Consider the following 20,230-nt stretch of genomic DNA (forward strand, 5'->3'; position numbering starts at 1 on the left):
CCTGTTGTACCTACAAAGGCGTTTGTATTTTCTAAAAGTGCATCTTATGGTGATGAATTCCATATCAATGGGGCATTTTGTGTGTGTGATTTGCTTGAAATTACAATGCCCCATGGACAATACCAATAACTGTGATTCAGGGCTCATTATCTATATATTTTTCTAAGAGTGCATATCATAAGGATTTCATTGCAACCCCTTATCAAGGGTGCACAAGTTGTTGTATTCCCAGCCACACAATTTGTATTTCATCAGCGGGTGATTATTGTAGTCCAAGTGTCATTTTTTTATACTCATGTAGATGTTCAAACGCATTTTGTCATGTAGGTAAAATCGTGGGTGTAATTTCGCAGAATTTATTTAAACAGCCTTTTTCAGTTGACACTAGATTCTTTCAATTTTTACAACTGGTTCATTTAACGTAGGCCTACCTTTGGTAACAGATACAGTTTGTTAAATTAGCTTTTTCCCCCGTCATTGTTGTTCATTCTATAATTAAAAACTAATGAAGAAAAAAAAATCGACTTTTATTTTGAAAACAAAAACTACGCATTGAGGCCATATTGAATTTGTCGTTATTGTCGCTGGCATTAATGCTTGTTTAAAGTTAAAGTTGTTTGTAATAGTCATGAAGATGAATCTCCTTAAAGTTTTTCAGCAATGCCGGTACTTACCCCGGATGAGAAGTTACCGTGGACAACAGTACTTTCTTGGTGACCGGTAACGTCAACTTTCTCTGTTTGATTTCATGGAGTAAACCCTGAAGTACATCTGACATTGAACTTTGTGATTGTTATTGGCTAGGCTAGTGTGGCCCCAATGGGTTGTCGTAACTCGTAGTCGTAACCTACAATATTTCTCCCTAGGAAGATTAAGGCTATTTAATTCCAGGGTCGTGTACTAGGTTTGAAAACATGTGCGGTAGAGTTTTCAGTGCTCCTTGAAAACTAATTCAATAAAACTAAACGTCAGTACATTAGTGGTTAAACGTCAGATTGTCTGTTTAACGTTAGCCTGTGTGTAAATTGCAACATGAATGGTGCCTGCATAAAATGCTTTATTGAAACATAAGTGGTTTGAACCCACTCGTGTTTTTACTCAGGGGTGACACTACTTGTGTGAAAGTAGACTAGTCTTGCCAAACTTTCTTGCCAAGCGCTCTATCGCCTTCTGCTATGTGTTGGAATTTACCGACGCCACTGTCGCTGCCCTATCGTAGTAGGCTGTGTCGCTGCCTTATCACAGGGCTCTACGCTTAGGTTTTCCCCAAGGAGCTCATGTCATGTAGGAGCACAGCAGTTTTTTTTTAACGGAAGTAAAGCATGTCATACTCATTTGCGACCTATAGTTCCATACATTGTATTTTCCAACGTTTTACCCCATTCATGTTCAGTGATTCCAAAGCAAGGTACGGGGAAATTGATCAAATTACTGCATTTGTTCATATTTCAACACGTTGGTTGACCTCTTATCAATTGTTATGAGTAGCATTTTACATAGCCAGCTTTACTTAAATGTATTGTAAAATAAAGCTGGTTAGACTTAATGCAGGTAGAGAGTTAGACTGTATCTAACATTAAGCAACACTTTTACTGTAGCTAGCTAGAGAGCACTTGTATCACGTTGGTTTATAGTCTGTCAAATTAGTTCTAGTTATTGGTGTTGGTTGGCATACAAAGCTAGTCTTCTCTTATTAGCCTAGTTAGTACATCTCATTAGAGCTAGCAACAATGAATTGCAGATTAAGGGGTCCCCTATCTCAGTATTCATTTGGCAGCTATTTTAGATTTAGTCTGATAGGTGAAAATTCACCCTAGTTACCTCAGGACTCCGGAGCTGCATGAAAGTATATTTATTAGTCAAACAAACAAAGACAATTGCAATTGGGCTCCCCTACCAGCACAAGGCTGACAGTGAAGGCCCTGATAAACCCATCGCACAAGGTTTATATAGTCAGAAGTTTAGCTTTCAGCAGGGATGATCACGTGGTGGATTTCTCACGTCCGAGGCTCCCTGTGTTGCAATGATGGCAGTTCTGCACAAGGTCGGAAGAAGCACAGTTCCTTTCTTATCTCCTCTGGTTTAAACATGCTCTTGTTCTTATGCAGACTTAGTGGCACCTAATAATCTAGTTACACACACACAGAGAAAAGCCATGCTCCTGCTTTCATAAGCACATGATTCATACAAGGAATATATTAATCAGAGGTTGCGCTACACTTTTTCATTGTCCGTCATTTTGACGGACAGGGTCGTAAAAAATCCGTCATTGTCCATTATTATCTGTCATTTTATTTTAACTTTTAAATGGTAATGTAGGCCTAGGCCTAAGCTATAATGCTTATATTTAATAGCCTCACTTGATTTTATTGACTTATTTTCATTAAAAAAAAAAATTCACAGAACAAGCGTGTTTCAATAATAACTAGAAAATGCATTTCCTGAAGGAAATACCAGTGCATGAAATGCAAAAGTTAGGAAAGGAAGAAGAAAAGAAAGAAGAGTGAAAGAAGGAAAGAAGAGTGAAGAAAGGAGAGAAGAGAGGATGAAGGAAAGAAGAGTGAAAGAAGGAAAGAAGAAAAGAAAGAAGAGTGAAGAAAGGAAAGAAGAGTGGAAGAAGAAAAGAAAGAAGAGTGAAGAAAGGAAAGAAGAGTGAAAGAAGGAAATAATAGTTGAAAAAGGAAAGAAGAGTGAAAGAAGGAAAGGAGAGTGAAGAAAGGAAAGAAAAGTGAAAGAAGGAAAGAAGAGTGGAAGAAGGAAAGATGAGTGGAAGAAGGAAAGAAGAGTGAAAGAGAAAAAGAGAGTGAAAATATTGAAAAAAGGAGATAAAAATGTGAAGTGAAGTGAAGAAGAGAGATTGAGAGTGAGAGAAAGTAGACTGAGAGGGATAGAGAGAAAGATGGAGAGATGGAGAGAAAAAAAGTAGAGAATGGAAGGTGTCTTAATGTTCCTAGTTACAGTTAAATTGAGAGGGACAGAGAAGAGGTTCCTTTGATTTGGCGCAGCTGTCAGTGAAGCACAGGTGCAAGCCAGTTTAAAGACCCTATTATGATGTCATAATGGCCCAATGTAAGTCAATGGGAAAATTTAGATTCGTTTTTATTTAATATCTTAAAAAGTATAAAGTTTAGAAAAGTGAAAAATACATAGCATAAGTGTCCTTTACAAGACCTACGCGACAAAGTTTGAATGAAGTTTCTACGTTAAGCGGTTCGGGCTGAATTAATCACAGAAAAAGGTAACAAGAATAAGAAGAAGAAGAAGAAGCCTAGGAATAACAATACAGGGCATTTCATGCACTGTAATTAATAATTACAGTGCATGAAATGCCCTGTATTGTTATTCCTAGGCTTCTTCTTCTTCTTCTTCTTCTTCTTCTTCTTCTTATTCTTGTTACCTTTTTCTGCGATTAATTCAGCCCGAACCACTTAACGTAGAAACTTCATTCAAACTTTGTCGCGTAGGTCTTGTAAACGACACTTATGCTATGTATTTTTCACTTTTCTAAACTTTATACTTTTTAAGATATTAAAGAAAAACGAATATAAATTTCTCCCATTGACTTACATTGGGCCATTATGACATCATAATAGGGTCTTTAAACTGGCTTGCACCTGTGCTTTACTCTGCCGTGCTAAGGCAAAAGACCGTAACTTCAAGTTTGGTCAAAAATGAGTTTTTGACGTATTTGTAAAATATCAGCAGTAATTAAACAAATGTACTGATATTAAATGTACTACTAACATGCCATTATCAAATTAAAGCCAGTGACATCAGTATTTTGGTTGATTTCACGATGTATAGGCTACCGACAGTTAGCATACCAAGCTAGGTAGCATTACCATTAGAATTGCATGGCAGATATGCTAAGCTATCGGGCTATTCCCCCACCCAGTGCCTGTGGCTAGTCCGAAAAAGGTGCATCTAAATCGGGTAACTTCGCTTGGCGAGCGGGGGCATGTGGAGGGGGAAAATGGGCCTCATTCTCTATCGTTCTCTCTCTCTCTCTCTCTCTCTCACACACACACACACACACACACACACACACACACACCCCAATGGACTGACATAGATGTTTTATGTGTTTCATGTGACAATTCAAGTTCATTGTTTTATGTGCTTAATGTGATAATTCAATGGTGTGTGTGTGTGTGTGTGTGTGTGTGTGTGTGTGTGATAATCATTGTATTGGTAATTGTGATAAATGAAATAGTATTACTACTGATTAATTAATAGGGTCATTATTCCATTGTTATCATACCACTGAGCTTTAACATAGAAGTTACCGCCTTCTGCCTTAGTATGCTTCACTGACACCTGTGCCAAATCCAAAGAACCTCTTCTCTCTCTGTCCCTCTCAATTTAACTGTAACTAGGAACATTAAGACACCATCCATTCTCTATTTTTTTTCTCTCCATCTCTCCATCTTTCTCTCTGTCAACTTTCTCTCACACTCAATCTCTCTTCTTCACTCCATTTTTATCTCCTTTTTTCAATATTTTCACTCTCTCTTTATCTCTTCATCCAGAGCCACTCTTGTTCACTCTTCTTTCCTTCTTCCACTCTTCTTTCCTTTCTTATTTTCTTCTTCCATTTTTCTTTCCTTCTTCCACTCTTCTTGCCTTTCTTTTTTCCTTCATCCACTCTTCTTTCCTTCTTCCACTTTTCTTTCCTTTCTTCACTCTTCTTTCCTTCTTACACTATTCTTTCCTTTCTTCTTTCCTTCTTTCACTCTTCTTTCTTTCCTTATTTCCTTCTTCCACTTTTCTTTCCTTCCTTCACTCTTCTTTCCTTTCTTCTTTCATTATTTCACTCTTCTTTCTTTTCTTCTTTCCTTCTTCCACTCTTCTTTCCTTTCTTCACTCTTCTTTCTTTTCTTCGTTCCTTCTTTCACTCTTCTTTCCTTTCTTCTTTCCCTCTTCCACTCTTCTCTCCTTTCTTCACTCTTCTTTCCTTTTGTCTTTCCTTCTTCCACTCTTCTTGCCTTTCTTTTTTCCTTCATCCACTCTTCTTTCCTTCTTCCACTTTTCTTTCCTTTCTTCACTCTTCTTTCCTTCTTACACTCTTCTTTCCTTTCTTCTTTCCTTCTTTCACTCTTCTTTCTTTTCTTCTTCCTTTCTTAACCTTTGCATTTCATGCACTGGTATTTCCTTCAGGAAATGCATTTTCTAGTTTATTTATGCATTTCTTTCTGACGGTCAGAACTTGATTCTTCCGCTGTTAAAACATTGCGGCTGTTGTGCCTTAACATAGAACGATGGGCAATTTTTAGCTGAACGAAGACAATTATAGTGAAAATACAAACAGTCCACTTAGAATTCTTGAAGTGGTAATCTGCTGTAGGCAGCTCAAACTTTCCTTCTTGCCCGCATGGATTTGAATAGTGTGCTTGCTTGCGTGTAATCAAACGTATCGATGGATACTGCTGCCGAGGCGATTGTCTTTGCCTCCGACAGATGACTTCTTGTGGCGGTTTTTATTTTATTTTGAAGGCTGAATCCGCGCTCAGCTGCAACACTTGACACTGGGATAACCAGCGCCACATTTCATTAAAATGATCGCAGATATTCAAGCAGCCGTGAGAGCTAAGGTCTTGTATGCGAACGGGTACAATTCGCCTGTGCGAGAGTCGCCATTTTCGCTTCACGCGAATCAGGCACAATTCGAGTGGGCGAGAGTCGCCACTTTGTGAATGAAGCGCGCTTCACTTAGCACGCGAACTATAAAGACGACAACTCATTCAAAGACAAAACAAATAGCTACACGTAACCTATAAACGTTGTTGAGACTTTTATTAAAGATCTTACTCATTCTCGTGGTCGGTAACAACATCAATAACAAAACAGAGACAAATAGCCACACGGTCAAGCAATGTAATTTATTACATTCTACGAATCCAACTGATACAAACATGTAGCCTACTGTTCGGGTAATAATTTACAGCAACTCTTGAGTTCTATTGAAAGAGATTTAGAAATCCTCAAAACCTGGTTTGATGTTAATAGATTGTCACTCAATACAAAAATAAAAAACGAATTCATGGTCTTTGGAAATCGAAAAGGAAATAGGTAAGGACATTCAATTAAAAATAAGTGATGCTGAACGAGTGACCGAGATAACATTTCTAGGAGTGGTCATTGACCATAAATTAACATGGAAACCACATGTTTATTATATCAAAGGAAAGATCTCTAAGATGCTAGCAATTTTGTACAACTCAAGAAGCATATTAAACTATAAGGCCTTACATATTATTTACTGTTCACTTATACTTCCCTACATATCATATTGTGTGGAAGTCTGGGGATTGACATATAAAACAACTGTCAATGAAATCATTATTTTACAAAAACGAGCCATAAGGATAATAAATAAGGTTGATTATTATGCACCCACTAACCCATTGTTTATGAACCATTGTTTATGAAATCATTTGTTATGAAATTAAATGATCTGGTATATTATAAAATAATGCAAATAATATATCGAGCTAAATCAAACCAACTCCCAGTCAGCATACAAAGGTTTTTCTCATTTCAAGAGACAAAATATAATCTCAGAGATGTTTGTAAATTTACTGTACCAAATGCCAAAAAAGAAATTAAAAGGAGATGTATATCTGTTGTTGGAATTTCATTATGGAATGATGCTAACATAATCTTAAGAAAGTGTAAGGCATTTTTTGTTTTCAAAGGGATGGTAGCTAAAGCCATTCTTGAGGGCTACAAGTATCCATAATGTATGCAGGATTTTGTGCTGTTTATTTGGGATCTTGCTTCATTGCTCTTCTTGTGACTATCTTTTTGGAGGCAATTCTTTTGTTTGTTTTTTTATTTCCATTACATGTATTGTAAAAAAAAAAAAAAAAAATGCATATGTTGATGGGTAGCTTAAATTGGTCAAACAGGACCGGCTTAAATACAAGCATTATGCTTCAGCTTGTGCCTTTTCAGTCACTTTGAATGTATTATTATTTGTGTTGAACTTGTTTGTTGTTACTGTGTGTGACTGAATAAAAACATATATCAATATCAACTTACATTACCACTGCACACTCTCAACCTTACAGATAATGTATTGTACTAGCATTTTTATTCAGTATGATATGACAGTGCAAGATCTATGGGGTATGAGCAGTTGTAACATTGGCAGCAATAGTTGGTCATTAGCGCAGATATGATACAGTTACAGGTAGCAATAGAAGTTATGAATGAGGTAAGAGACATGATAAGATATAAGTACAATGAATATGAGGTAAGAGTCATGATATGATATAAATACAATGCAACGGAATCTAACCAGAAGAACCATAGCAGAAGAGTGTAGAGTATTCTGCATAGTGGTAATATAAAAATAAATAGATGGGATATATACAGTATGATATGACAGTACAAGATATATGGGGTATGAGCAGTAGTAACATTGGCAGCAATAGTTGGTCATTAATGCAGATATGATACAGGTACAGGTGAAGGTAGCAAGAGAGGTTATGAATGAGGTAAGAGACATGATAAGATATATAAGTACAATGAATATGAGGTAAGAGTCATGATAGGATATAAGTACAATGAATATGAGGTAAGAGGCACGATATGACAAAAATACAATGAATAGGGACAACAATTTTAAATAAGTAGATATAGATATGAATGCACTATAAAATGTTATGTGGCTGAAAAAAAAAAATACCAATTCAACACCCACAAGGTAGTTTACACAGCACCAGGTTAGAACCATCAAGGCGGCTCCTGGCCTTTTGTCTAGGTTGATGGGCCATCAGACCTGGTTCCTGGCTTTTTTGTATCTTGGAACCAGAGCTATTACACTCTGATTGTTTGTTTTTGAAATAAATGACATGACATGACATTGTTTGACCGTGTAGCTATTTGTCTCTGTTTTGTTACCGACTTTTAACCACGAGAATGAGTAAAATCTTTAATAAGAGTCTCAACAACGTATATGTCTCATATGCGCCCGTCTCTGTGCAATTCAGATCGCGTGTCTTTGTATATGCGCCCGTCTCTGTGCAATTCAGATCGCGTGTCTTTGTGAACGTAAGTGTCTCATATGGCCCGTCTCTGTGCAATTCAGATCGCGTCAAGTGAAGCGCGCTTCATTCACAAAGTGGCGAGTCTCGTCCACTCGCGGAGTGCCAAATCACGTGAAGAGAAGTGGCGACTCTCGCCCACTCGAATTGTGCCTGATTCGCGTGAAGCGAATGGCGACTCTAGCGCAGGCGAATTGTACCAATTCCCAGCTTTGGCCTTACCTGGCCATGATCCTAAGCGTCCTTAACAATACCAGCACTGATCACGTACAGGAGACAGCGAAGTGACACAAAGGGCTCAATGCATCTCTTTTAAATAGCAAAATTACATGTTTTCTGCAGATGATTGAGAAGGGGAAAGAGCCTACTGAAACTGACATAGGTAGATAGCCTAGCCTACTGCAGCCTAGGCTACATCTCAGACTGTGCTAATGGTTTTAAATCGGAGCATGGCTTTGAGTGAGATGAAACTGAACACTTGCGCAGCTGTACAATGTATCGACCCACTGAACACCAGAACTGCCGTAACTTCGGCTCAGATTGAAAGTTGGTGTCGGCAATGAAGCTTATGTAGAGTAAGAAAACTGTCACAATTTGCCCGTTATTTCAATTGTGATTTTTATTCTTATGTTTATTATTGGTAATGGTCATTGTAAAATCCGTCAAAATGACGGACTGCCTTCAGATTTTTCCGTCATAGTTAAAAAATATCCGTCAATGACAGACATTTGTCGGTTAACGCGACCTCTGATATTAATACAAGCAGTGTTGCCCAAAAAAAATCACAAGAAGTCGCTATTGGTTCACTGAAAAGTCGCCAGAAGTCGCTAGATTGCGTCATGACGTCATGCGTGACGTAACCACTCCCACCCCGCGTGTGACGTAAACACGTGGCCAGGCGGAACTGACCTTTTTGTAAATGCTAAAAAAAAAAATAGCGCTATACTAGGGCTGGGCGATATGGGAAAAAGAGGGAATTTCCGATTTCGATTTTATATCACGATATGAACAAAATCACCATTTTTGTATAATTTTTTTTTTTTTCTGGTAAAAAAGAAAATGTAATACACAAAAACAAATGTAATACACAAAAACAGCTTAACAAGCTCTTAGGTTTCACAGAACAAATTCTAGCAGCTTTAAAAAACAACAATGAAAAACATGAAGTGCATTTAACTTGTGCTGCAATGAAACAACAAATTGTGCAATACTGTTTCTCACAAGTTGCGAGCAAGGAAGACAAGTGTATCCACCATCTCAGGTTTTAAAGCTGCCCTGTGGCAGGTCACAATGGTCCCCCCTGTGCTAAATACCCTCTCAGAGGGTGTGCTGGTTGCAGGGATGCACAAATAGTGCTTTTCAAGGCCGCCAAGTCTTGGGAAGTTCCTTTCATTCACCTTCCACCATTGCAGTGGGTCCATCTCACTGTCTGCATCTGCTGCTGTCAAGTAGTTTTCGAGTTCCCGCTCAACACTCTGTCTGTCATTGAGTGCTGGGCTGGATTCTGGTTTCTTAAAGAAGCTGCCCAATGACTTTTTTTGTGTCTTCAGGGGAGGGGGTACTGCAGCATCTCCTGCCTCTGCTTCCTCTGTTCTGACTGAAGTGGAGCAGTCCTCCAACATCTCAGACACTGCTCTCATTTTGATGGCATGCATGTTTTCTGGCTTAATGTATTGTGTCTTGAAACGCGGATCTACCAAAGTTGCAACATCCAGTAGTTCCTTAGTGTTCGGATCGGCATACTTTTCACCCAGGTATGACATGACTGTCATCTTCAATTCTTTGGTGAGTTGTGTTTCATCGTCGGATGGCTTGAGAATCTGTGTTCTGAAAAGTTGCAGCATCGGCTTGAGGTATGACACACTCACATAATTTTCACTGGAGAGTGCATCAGTAAATTCCAGTAGTGGATTCAGGGCCCCATGCACAGATTCCAGGACATCTAGGTCTTGCCATGTAGGAACCAGTTGTCTCGTCTTTTTGTCTGCTCCAAAGACCTGAGCGATAGCTTTCTGCTGCTCCAGCATCCTCTCCACCATCTTCTGACGTGAACCCCACCTAGTGGGTGACTCAGTCACTAACTTGTGCTGGGGTAGATGAAGCTCTTCTTGAGCAACAGCCAGATCTCTCTTCTTCTTCCACGAATAGCTGAAGGCAGCCACTGCTTTCTAACACACACACACACAGCACGCTCCACTTTCTTGTGCTTTCCGGCTTTCTCTGTGGGGTGGGGGGTGGGGGACAAACAAACAAACAAACAAAAACAGAATAAGAAACCAGTATGAATATTTCTAATACAGAATAGTGCACATGAGGGGCTGGATATTCAAGACAGTATTTTTTAAATTAATAGACAAGGGCATGAATCCAGCATAGTTTGAATACCAGTTTATAATCTTTTGTGGTGGCAAATTAATCTTTGAGAAATAAATAAAGCATTTTAAGGGTGGCCTAATAAACATTATGAAGAGAAGGCCTTGACTCTCATTGTAAAACGTTCTTGTCTTTTTTCTTAAATAATAGTTTAAAAAAATATAATGAACATTTGTTTTTTTCATATTTATATGACCTGAAAATACAATTAAGGTATGCAATTCTGCTATTCAACTTACCAACAGCTGAGTGAAGTCGGTGGCCAAAACACTGTAGGCGAGTCCAGTTGTTGAGGGTGGTTGCTTTTACTAAACTCCTCAAAAAAAGTTCGGAAACATTTCTTCAGTCGATTATCCCTCCCCTTTAATAATACCAATTGGTATTGTATTGTATATCGTTGGAAAGCCTGATTAGTCACCTTTACAACGAGGTACAACTTGTAAGGATCGTGCATTCGTGGAATGAGCAACACAGCTAACCGTGTGGGTAGCGGTCCACATTTTTTTTGCCAAAATCCCCTGCAATATTCTTCTGTTGGTATTCACTCTTGTTTTGTGTTGTTTGGTGGATTGGATGATTCTCCCACAGTATTAACCCTATAGACCCCAGCAAAATTATAGAATGCTGCTGCTGCTCCCTGAGAATTTTGAGAAAAGATGAGTATTTTTTATATACTGAAAATAATGAAGAATATCTCAAATTGAGTTGAAAATTGACAATTACAAGTTCATTTTATTTAAAAGATCAGAATCAGAACTTTTTAATGATATGCAACTCAATGGTTTTCATAGATTTGTTATTTGTCAGTAGGATTTCGAACAGTGAAAAAGTGCAAATATACATGGATTTAGTGTGAGTAGGGTATTTACATTCATTACATTTTCAATATTGAGATTTAATAAGCAGTTCCAATATAATTGTTTTTATCTATATATTATGTATTCTTATTATTTACCATAAAATCACATTTCACTTACAAAAACACCAACAAGAATCCCTGAACCATTTTCCTCAACCTACAACATTCCGTGAAATTCATGGAAGCACGGTCCCACCCTACATAATGGAACAACACAAGTGGAGCACCCAAATAATGTTTCCACACATCTTCCACTATTTGCTTTCCTACCTCTTCTTTTACAGCTGATACAGCCCTTTTTCCTCCCTGTAAAACGCACAAGATCGTGCCCCACCTTCAGATTACAGGTAACCACCCTGTCAACTGTACCAGATGCAATGCCTTTTGCTCCTCGCATTCTGGAGCTAAAGCCATCACATAGTTCATGAACCAGATTTATTTTAAAAGCTTTAAGGGACCATGGCTTGCGGTTCTTAGGGAGTGTTTTTTGCTTGAGTACCCACACAATGTATGCATTTACAATGGCAACATTGAGCATACCCCAAAACACATATTTCCACCATTTTCTGCCAGTGCGCCCAACATTGTAATAGGATCTCATCTGATCCAGGTGATCCACTCCCCCCATATGCCTGTTATAATTAATGATAACATTGGGAACATTTATCAATTCATCCTGCCTAAATTTTGTTCTGGGCTTCTGTGTGTCTTCCCCTGAGCAATTGGTGGACACCATGAACACATCCCTTTTGTCACGCCAGCGACAAACCATTACATTACCATCAGTGACCTTCCTGCTCTCACCAACCATCAAGACATCTTCCAAAATGGTCTTAGGGAAACCCTTCATCGTTTTGCGGATGGTTCCACAATAGTATGTACCACATTGTAGTAAATTGTTAGCCAGAGTTAAGGAAGAAAAAAAATTATCGGCATAAACATGGTAGCTACATCCCAGGTAGCCCCTCATGAGTCCCATGACAACTCTGTGGGCTAGTCCCCTCCCATTGGCCTCATCACCATCCTTCCCTGTGTAGACATGGAATGCCAAACAGTACCCTTTGGAGGAATCACAGAGGCACCATATTTTGATGCCCCATTTGACTGGCTTTTTTGGCATGTACTGTTTCCAGCGCAGCCGTCCATCATATTTGATCATGGCCTCGTCAACCGAAAGTGATGTCCAGGGGATTAGAATTTTGGGGAAATTTTGCTGGAGAATTTGGATAAAAGGCCTGATTTTGTGTAATTTATCGTCATGGTCAATTTCTGATGCAGCTCTACATTGCATGAAGCAGCAAAGTTGTTTGAATCTGTTCCTAGACATTCTATTGGCTATGTAGGCAACCCGCAGACATTCATCAGTGCTCCAGAAATCAGTTAAAGATGGTAAACTGTGAACACCCATCAGAATGTTGATTCCCACAAAGGCTTTAATTTCTTCTTGAAAAGTGTCATACCAGGTAGGAGGGGTGTTGTTTACGGCAGCATAGGTGTTAGTATTTGCTACCATGTCCCCAAAAAAAGCCACACCTAGCAGCTGCAGAAGCAGCTCAAGCACTCCTGTGACACTTGTTGTAGGACCAGGTTGGGTGTCACAGGGCTTAATGGTGGGAGCTGTCACCATTGCCGTCCATTCAGAGTCCAGTGGACCAGCTCCTCTCTCTCTGCCTCCTCCTCTCCCTCTGCGTCCTCCTCTGCCTTCTCCTCTTCTTCCTCCTCTCCCTCTGCCTACTGGTCTTCCACGTTCTTCTCCTCTAACTCTGCCTCCTCCTCTTCTTTCTCCTCTCCCTCTGCCTACTGGTCTTCCACGGTCTTCTCTCCCTCTCAGAGACAACACTGGCTGCTCTTCACATTCCTCTCCTTCATCTCCATCTTCCTCATTCTCCTCACTCGATTGAGCATCACTGCTGCTCCCACACACCAAATCCATCTAAAACAAAAAAGCACTAACAGGGAAAGGGCTTTCCATTTCGCTTTCTTTGTAGAAGGCAATCATTTTGCGAGAAGAGGTCAGGTCTTCCTAAACAAGCAGGCCTCTCCAATGTAATTCCTCCACTCAACATGCCTGTTGCTACTTCCACTTACTATATCAATGGTTTATCTCTCAACAGTGATATCTGGCTTGTTATATGTTTTATCCATATAAGGAGGGGGCAGCTAAACTCGAAGACTCTCAGAAAATATCTAAAGTGTAGCTCACTAAACTAGAAATATATTGAAATGCCATGAGATGTAGGCCTACCACTAACCATTTTAACATTTACAGACATAAACCTATAGACATGACACAAAACATCTTCCAAAGAATTTATTATCTCAGCTGCATTATTCAGTAGCACAAAGTAGCCTATTACATTCATATTTACTTCATGTAACCCTGCCATAGCGATACAACACCTTTTTGACAGCCTATATAGCCTAATTGCAAAATTAAATATATAAATAAATACTACACTGAAATAACGCAAACAAAGTGAATCTACAGTGAGCCAACGCTCGTCCACTGACAGTGTGGAAGAATGACAGCGAGGCGAGCCAGGCTACATTCCAAGATTACGTCACTAGAAATGTCACTTTACATGAGCTTTGTTCATAAGCCATGCAGTCCATAAAATAGGAATACTCTGTGTACTAACAGTATAGTAAGACCGGTCATATGTTCAGACAGCTTTCTAGCAACCAACAAGTTACAAGTAGGATAAACATCTCAGCGAAATCTGCGTTGTCGACAGACCATCGTTTTGACTGGAGTTTTGATGTGCTTGCTAGCACCAAGTGGATTACCTCATCTACAATACATATGGGCTTGGACTCAAATCACTAGTAGGCCTACTTCACGATCTTCTATGGTTACCAGCAGATAAGGTAAATAATAATCGCCATATTTGCTTTAATGTTTTATAGCAGGGGTCTTCAACAGGGGGTCTGCGGAGGTACTGCAGGGGGGTCGCGAAATCTTTGGTTGATAAGACAATTTTTTTTAAATATTTAAAAAAAAAAAAATAATAATAATCCAACCAATTTTTTTCCCCACAAATTTAAATGTCTTCCGAATCAGAATTGTATTTATTCCCTTTAAATTTACATTAACATAAATCCAACATATTGTAGCGAACGTATAAATTGATCGAGAAGACGTTATCTTTCAGTACAATCGACACATTCAGCTACCCACAGGAGCTCTCTCAAGCTGGGCACCGGTTCACTCACAGCACCTTTCATGCAGTCAATCTATGTTTATTTGGCACTAGGCCCAGTATATTATAAACAAAATTTTAGGCAATTTATATAGTAGGGGGTCCCCCCCATCTCGCCATCAGTTTGGGGGTCCCTGGCATGAAAAACGTTGAAGACCCCTGTTTTATAGAGTAAGAGGCTATGTGTAGGCTAACTCTCTATTGAAATACACTGACTAGCACTAGCAAGACTGGCATCAACACAAACTAGGCTCTGTGAGTAAAAATAGCGTAGCTAATCAGAAATGTTGTAGATGCCAGAGTTGGCAACTATAGCTCAGATTTAGGCAGAATCTCGATTCTTCCCCTTGCCCCTTTTGCTTTGTCTTTGTCTTGTCTTAACCCTAGCCCTTGCAAGTGTAAGGGCCAAGGGCTGAAAACTTTCCCCTATGAAATGAGACGCCACTCGGTTTCGGGTACGTCATGTACGTATGAGCTATGAAACTAGCGATTTAAAAAAAGTCTAATTAAGAACATGGTTGCAAATATATATGGATACAACTGTGTAGAGCACGAAACAAGACTGTCGTCATTTTTAAATTAATTATAAGCCCAAAATACTTGCATGTAGTGTATGTAGCATGATAGCTGGCAAGCTACCATATAAGCCAATGGAGTGGTGGTATACGCGCTAATTGTATCATAAAACTACCGTTTGAAAGCTTCAGTTAAGACCTACAATACTATGCATCGTTCGTGTAGTACATTTCAGATCAAACCGAGTCATTATAAACAAAAAGTTGTGTAGATAGCTTTATTCATGCAAAATATTCCTCGCTTCAAGCAGCCATTTTTTTTTGAAAATTCCCGAACTGGTTTCGCTATGTGCTCTGGGATAGCCCTTGGAGGTAAGTGAGCTCTCAAGTGAGCTCTCAAATAATCTTAAAAATAAGGGGTACATAGCACTCGATCTTATCCCTTAATCTTGATCAAATTGGTTATTGAGACACCACTAGCTCTCACATGAACGCGCAATTTCAAGGGTGAGGGGTAAAATAAGGGGTAAGGGGAAGTATTGAGATTGGGCCTTAGGTTGTATGTTATCCATCAACATTAATTTTACAACTTACATTAGTTTCGTTGTCATTCGACTCAAATCTCTGGCTCAATTTGGCAAAGCACTACTGCTTCCTCCAGGGTAAACATACGTGGACGTTTCGGTGCTGTAATTTTGCCGATCTGGCTGCCTGAGGTAATCGAGTGATTAGAGAAGGCTACAAAGTGGAATAGTAAGCAGTTTGTAGCAGGAAATATTGAGAATAAAATGTAACAAATTATACTGTATAATTACCACTGTCACAAATAGCTTAGCGGTAATATGAATAGCTTAAATGGGATGGCTACAGTGTTCGAATTATCACTCCAGCATCGGGGGGTCAGCATTTTGAAACGGATGGTGATGACTAGGGATGGGTATCGTTTGGGTTTTTTCCGATACCGGTACATAACCGATACTTTTAAAACGATACCGGTGCCTAAACGGTGCCAGAACCGATACTTTTTTATTTTTTTAAATTAAAGACATTAGGCTTATTTATTGCCAAGGCAAATAGTTTTCTTCAAATTTAACAATATATTAACTGTTTAAGGTATACTATAAATAAAAATAAATACAAAACACTTGGCTTCAAACCTTTTAACTTCAACTATGAACAATATATTAACTTATAACAACTGTTTACAGTATACTTAAATAAATATAAATAAATACATAACACACTCTGTACACACACTTCACACTTCAGTAATACTTTTGCAGAAATATGAGCATGTTTGCCTTCAGAGTAAAAAAAATATTAATTAGTTTGCATTTATTTAAACCCACTGGTTTCGTGAATATGTACTGCCCCTTTAAGAGTTTAGCTTCAGAGCCTCTTGAGTTCTCTCCCCCATTTATATATATGCTGCACGTCGCGTTGTTTGAATCTTTTTGTGCGAAATACAGCCACACTTTTGATCGTTTACCTTTCGACATTTTCTCCGTTATATTGATGGCTAGCTCTGTTTGTGCTTGCTCTGTGCAAGGCTGCCTGCTCTTCGCTGTCAGACTGTTGCAATGTTATTGTAGCGTCCGAGTGCTCTCTTAAGAACTCACATTGAGAAGGAATATCTTTGGATGAGACGGTAGCTCTCCGTTTAATAAAGCGTATCCAACTTCTGCTTAGAACAACCACACTTATCTTGAAACCGAAACCACACGCAAGTCAACCCATTACCATGGCAACTACTCAACACAAATCTCGTTTCCACTAGTCCCATACGGAATGCAGCGTGAGCGACACAGGCGAGAGTCTACATTGGGAGATGGAGCAGTTTTATATGTGCCCCACGAAATCTGTTAGCAACACAAAAAAGTATACAGATCGTACTCAGAAAGATCTACGCCACTAACGTTACATCTCGTTAGCTATCGCTAGTTTTGTTAAATTATAAAAATTTAAATTTAAAAAAAAAAAAAAAAAAAAAAAAAAAATCTGCTCAGGCACCGAAAGGAAGCACCGAAATCTGCGTTGCATTTCGGTCCGGGTAGGTATCGGTTGTATGGAACCGGTGCCGTATTGGTACCGGTTCTCGGTACCCAACCCTAGTGATGACGTCACATGTTTTTTTTTTTTTTTTTTAAGCGGCTTTGTACATAGGAAACTAGGTTATAAATATACGGTAGTGCTATCCCTATTGTGGTGTATTGTGGCTTTTCGTTTCTTGCTCATAGTTGCTCTGTGAATGAAATATGAAAGAAATTACATATGACGACGTACTGTTCAAACAGAGACTTTTGCGCACCTATGTAGTTGGACTGGTGCTTCGCAAGTTCGTTGTTGTATTAAAGTTTGTTGGAATGGACAGTAGGCAGGAACTGTCTTTTTATAACACTTGAATTACATCTTCACTGGGATAATATCCTTCGCACCTGTCCGACTACAGATGTGTGCAAAAGCGTCAGATCAGAAGTCAGATTGCCGTCAGTGTACGGGATCATTTAGCCTACACTTAGATTGACGAATACCATAACAAAGAGTTTAATTTTAAGGACAGCCTACACAGCTAGCATTGTAAATAGATTAGCACCTAACCATTCCGTGGCGGCTGTTAATCAAACAACACAATATATGCAGAACTTAAAACAACAATTGGTATATATATACTTTCTAAATACATCACAACTCCGTAGAAACCTTTACCTTGATACGAGTAGATCCCCTCACAGCTTAGACATTTCGGCCCATCAGTGTCCTGACACTTTTAAACACGCAATTTGAATAATAAATACATTATTTTCGATACCCCCCAAAGTTTAATTTTAATGCCATTTGGGGGGTATCAAGTCTCAATCGGGACCGTCAGACCCCCCCGGTAACTGCGGTCAAGTCAGCCGACACTCGCGATTTCTTGGTCAAGCAAGCCGACACTCCAGCCGACACTCGCGTTTCCTTTCTTTTTAATGCACCCGTATTCTAAAAATTACGGTAATTGCATGTACACCAAGTAGGCTACTAGTCCAGTCTGACAGAAGTTACACTGCTTTGTTCCTTGATTTTGATGATTTCCATGTTTGAGATACTATAATAAATAAATAAATAAATTATTCCCAACTATCTATGGTACAGTTGAGTTCACCAGCACCCTGACTTCACACACACTCAATATCAAACATGTTTACTGTACAAACTGGAGAAATGAATCTCTAAACATCGTATTTACACCCTAAAAAGGCATATTTCCCATCTTTGAGATACTGTTAAAATGAAGTACTCATTTATTCCTGTTTTTACTGTACATAATTGGAGAAATTCATCTCTAAACATCGATTTACACCCTACAATGGCATTTTTCCCAACTTTGAGATACTGTAAAAATGAAATACTCAATTGTTCCCGACTATGACTGGTACACTTGTGTTCACCACCACCCTGACTACACACACACGGAATATCAGACATTTTTACTGTACAAAATTGGAAAACTTCATCTCTAAAGATCCCATATTCCACATTGAGAAGATACATATTTTCCATATTTGAGTTAGTTAAAAGGCATTTTTCCCAACTTTGAGATACTGTCAAAATGAAATACTCAATTGTTCCCGAATATGACTGATACACTTGTGTTCAACACCACCCTGACTACACACACACTGAATATCAGACATTTTTACTGTACACAATTGGATAAATTCATCTCTAAACATTGTATTTACACCCTAAAATGGCATTTTTCCCAAATTTGAGATACTGTCAAAATGAAATACTCAATTGTTCCCAAATATGACTGATACACTTGTGTTCACCACCACCCTGACTACACACACACAGAATATCAGACAATTTCACTGTACAAAATTGGAAAACTTCATCTCTAAAGATCCCATATTCCACATTGAGAAGATATATATTTTCCATATTTGAGTTACCGTTAAAAAGCATTTTTCCCAACTTTGAGATACTGTAAAAATGAAATACTCAATTGTTCCCGACTATGACTGGTACACTTGTGTTCACCACCACCCTGACTACACACACACGGAATATCAGACAATTTCACTGTACAAAATTGGAAAACTTCATCTCTAAAGATCCCATATTCCACATTGAGAAGATACATATTTTCCATATTTGAGTTAGTTAAAAGGCATTTTTCCCAACTTTGAGGTACTGTCAAAATGAAATACTCAATTGTTCCCGAATATGACTGATACACTTGTGTTCACCACCACCCTGACTACACACACACGGAATATCAGACATTTTTACTGTACAAAATTGGAGAAATTCATCTCTAAACATTGTATTTACACCCTAAAATGGCATTTTTCCCAACTTTGAGATACTGTTAAAATGAAATACCCAATTATTCCCGACTATGACCGGTACACTTGTGTTCACCACCACCCTGACTACACACACACGGAATATCAGACATTTTTACAGTACAAAATTGGAAAACTTCCTCTCTAAAGATCCCATATTCCACATTGAGAAGATACATATTTTCCATATTTGAGTTAGTTAAAAGGCATTTTTCCCAACTTTGAGATACTGTCAAAATGAAATACTCAATTGTTCCCGAATATGACTGATACACTTGTGTTCACCACCACCCTGACTACACACACCCTGAATATCAGACATTTTTACTGTACAAAATTGGAGAAATTCATCTCTAAACATTGTATTTACACCCTAAAAGGGCATTTTTCCCAACTTTCAGATACTGTCAAAATGAAATACTCAATTGTTCCCGAATATGACTGATACACTTGTGTTCACCACCACCCTGACTACACACACACGGAATATCAGACATTTTTACTGTACAAAATTGGAGAAATTCATCTCTAAACATTGTATTTACACCCTAAAATGGCATTTTTCCCAACTTTGAGATACTGTTAAAATGAAATACCCAATTATTCCCGACTATGACCGGTACACTTGTGTTCACCACCACCCTGACTACACACACACGGAATATCAGACATTTTTACAGTACAAAATTGGAAAACTTCCTCTCTAAAGATCCCATATTCCACATTGAGAAGATACATATTTTCCATATTTGAGTTAGTTAAAAGGCATTTTTCCCAACTTTGAGATACTGTCAAAATGAAATACTCAATTGTTCCCGAATATGACTGATACACTTGTGTTCACCACCACCCTGACTACACACACCCTGAATATCAGACATTTTTACTGTACAAAATTGGAGAA

At 38.6% G+C, this 20,230-nt stretch overlaps 1 protein-coding gene across 1 annotated transcript in view; it reads left to right on the top strand.

Moving 5' to 3' along the window:
• The first annotated feature begins 572 nt into the window (after window positions 1-572).
• Window positions 573-20,230, top strand: part of LOC308374943 (long-chain specific acyl-CoA dehydrogenase, mitochondrial-like) — a 60,694-nt gene continuing 41,036 nt past the window's right edge. The window contains exon 1 of the mRNA XM_080850937.1: window positions 573-720. Coding sequence (XP_080707063.1) covers window positions 629-720 — 92 coding nt within the window. The 5' untranslated portion in view covers window positions 573-628. The remainder of the gene's footprint in view (window positions 721-20,230) is intronic.

The sequence above is a fragment of the Sprattus sprattus genome (genome assembly GCF_963457725.1).
Source record: "Sprattus sprattus genome assembly, chromosome: 14".
Lineage (NCBI taxonomy): Eukaryota > Metazoa > Chordata > Actinopteri > Clupeiformes > Clupeidae > Sprattus > Sprattus sprattus.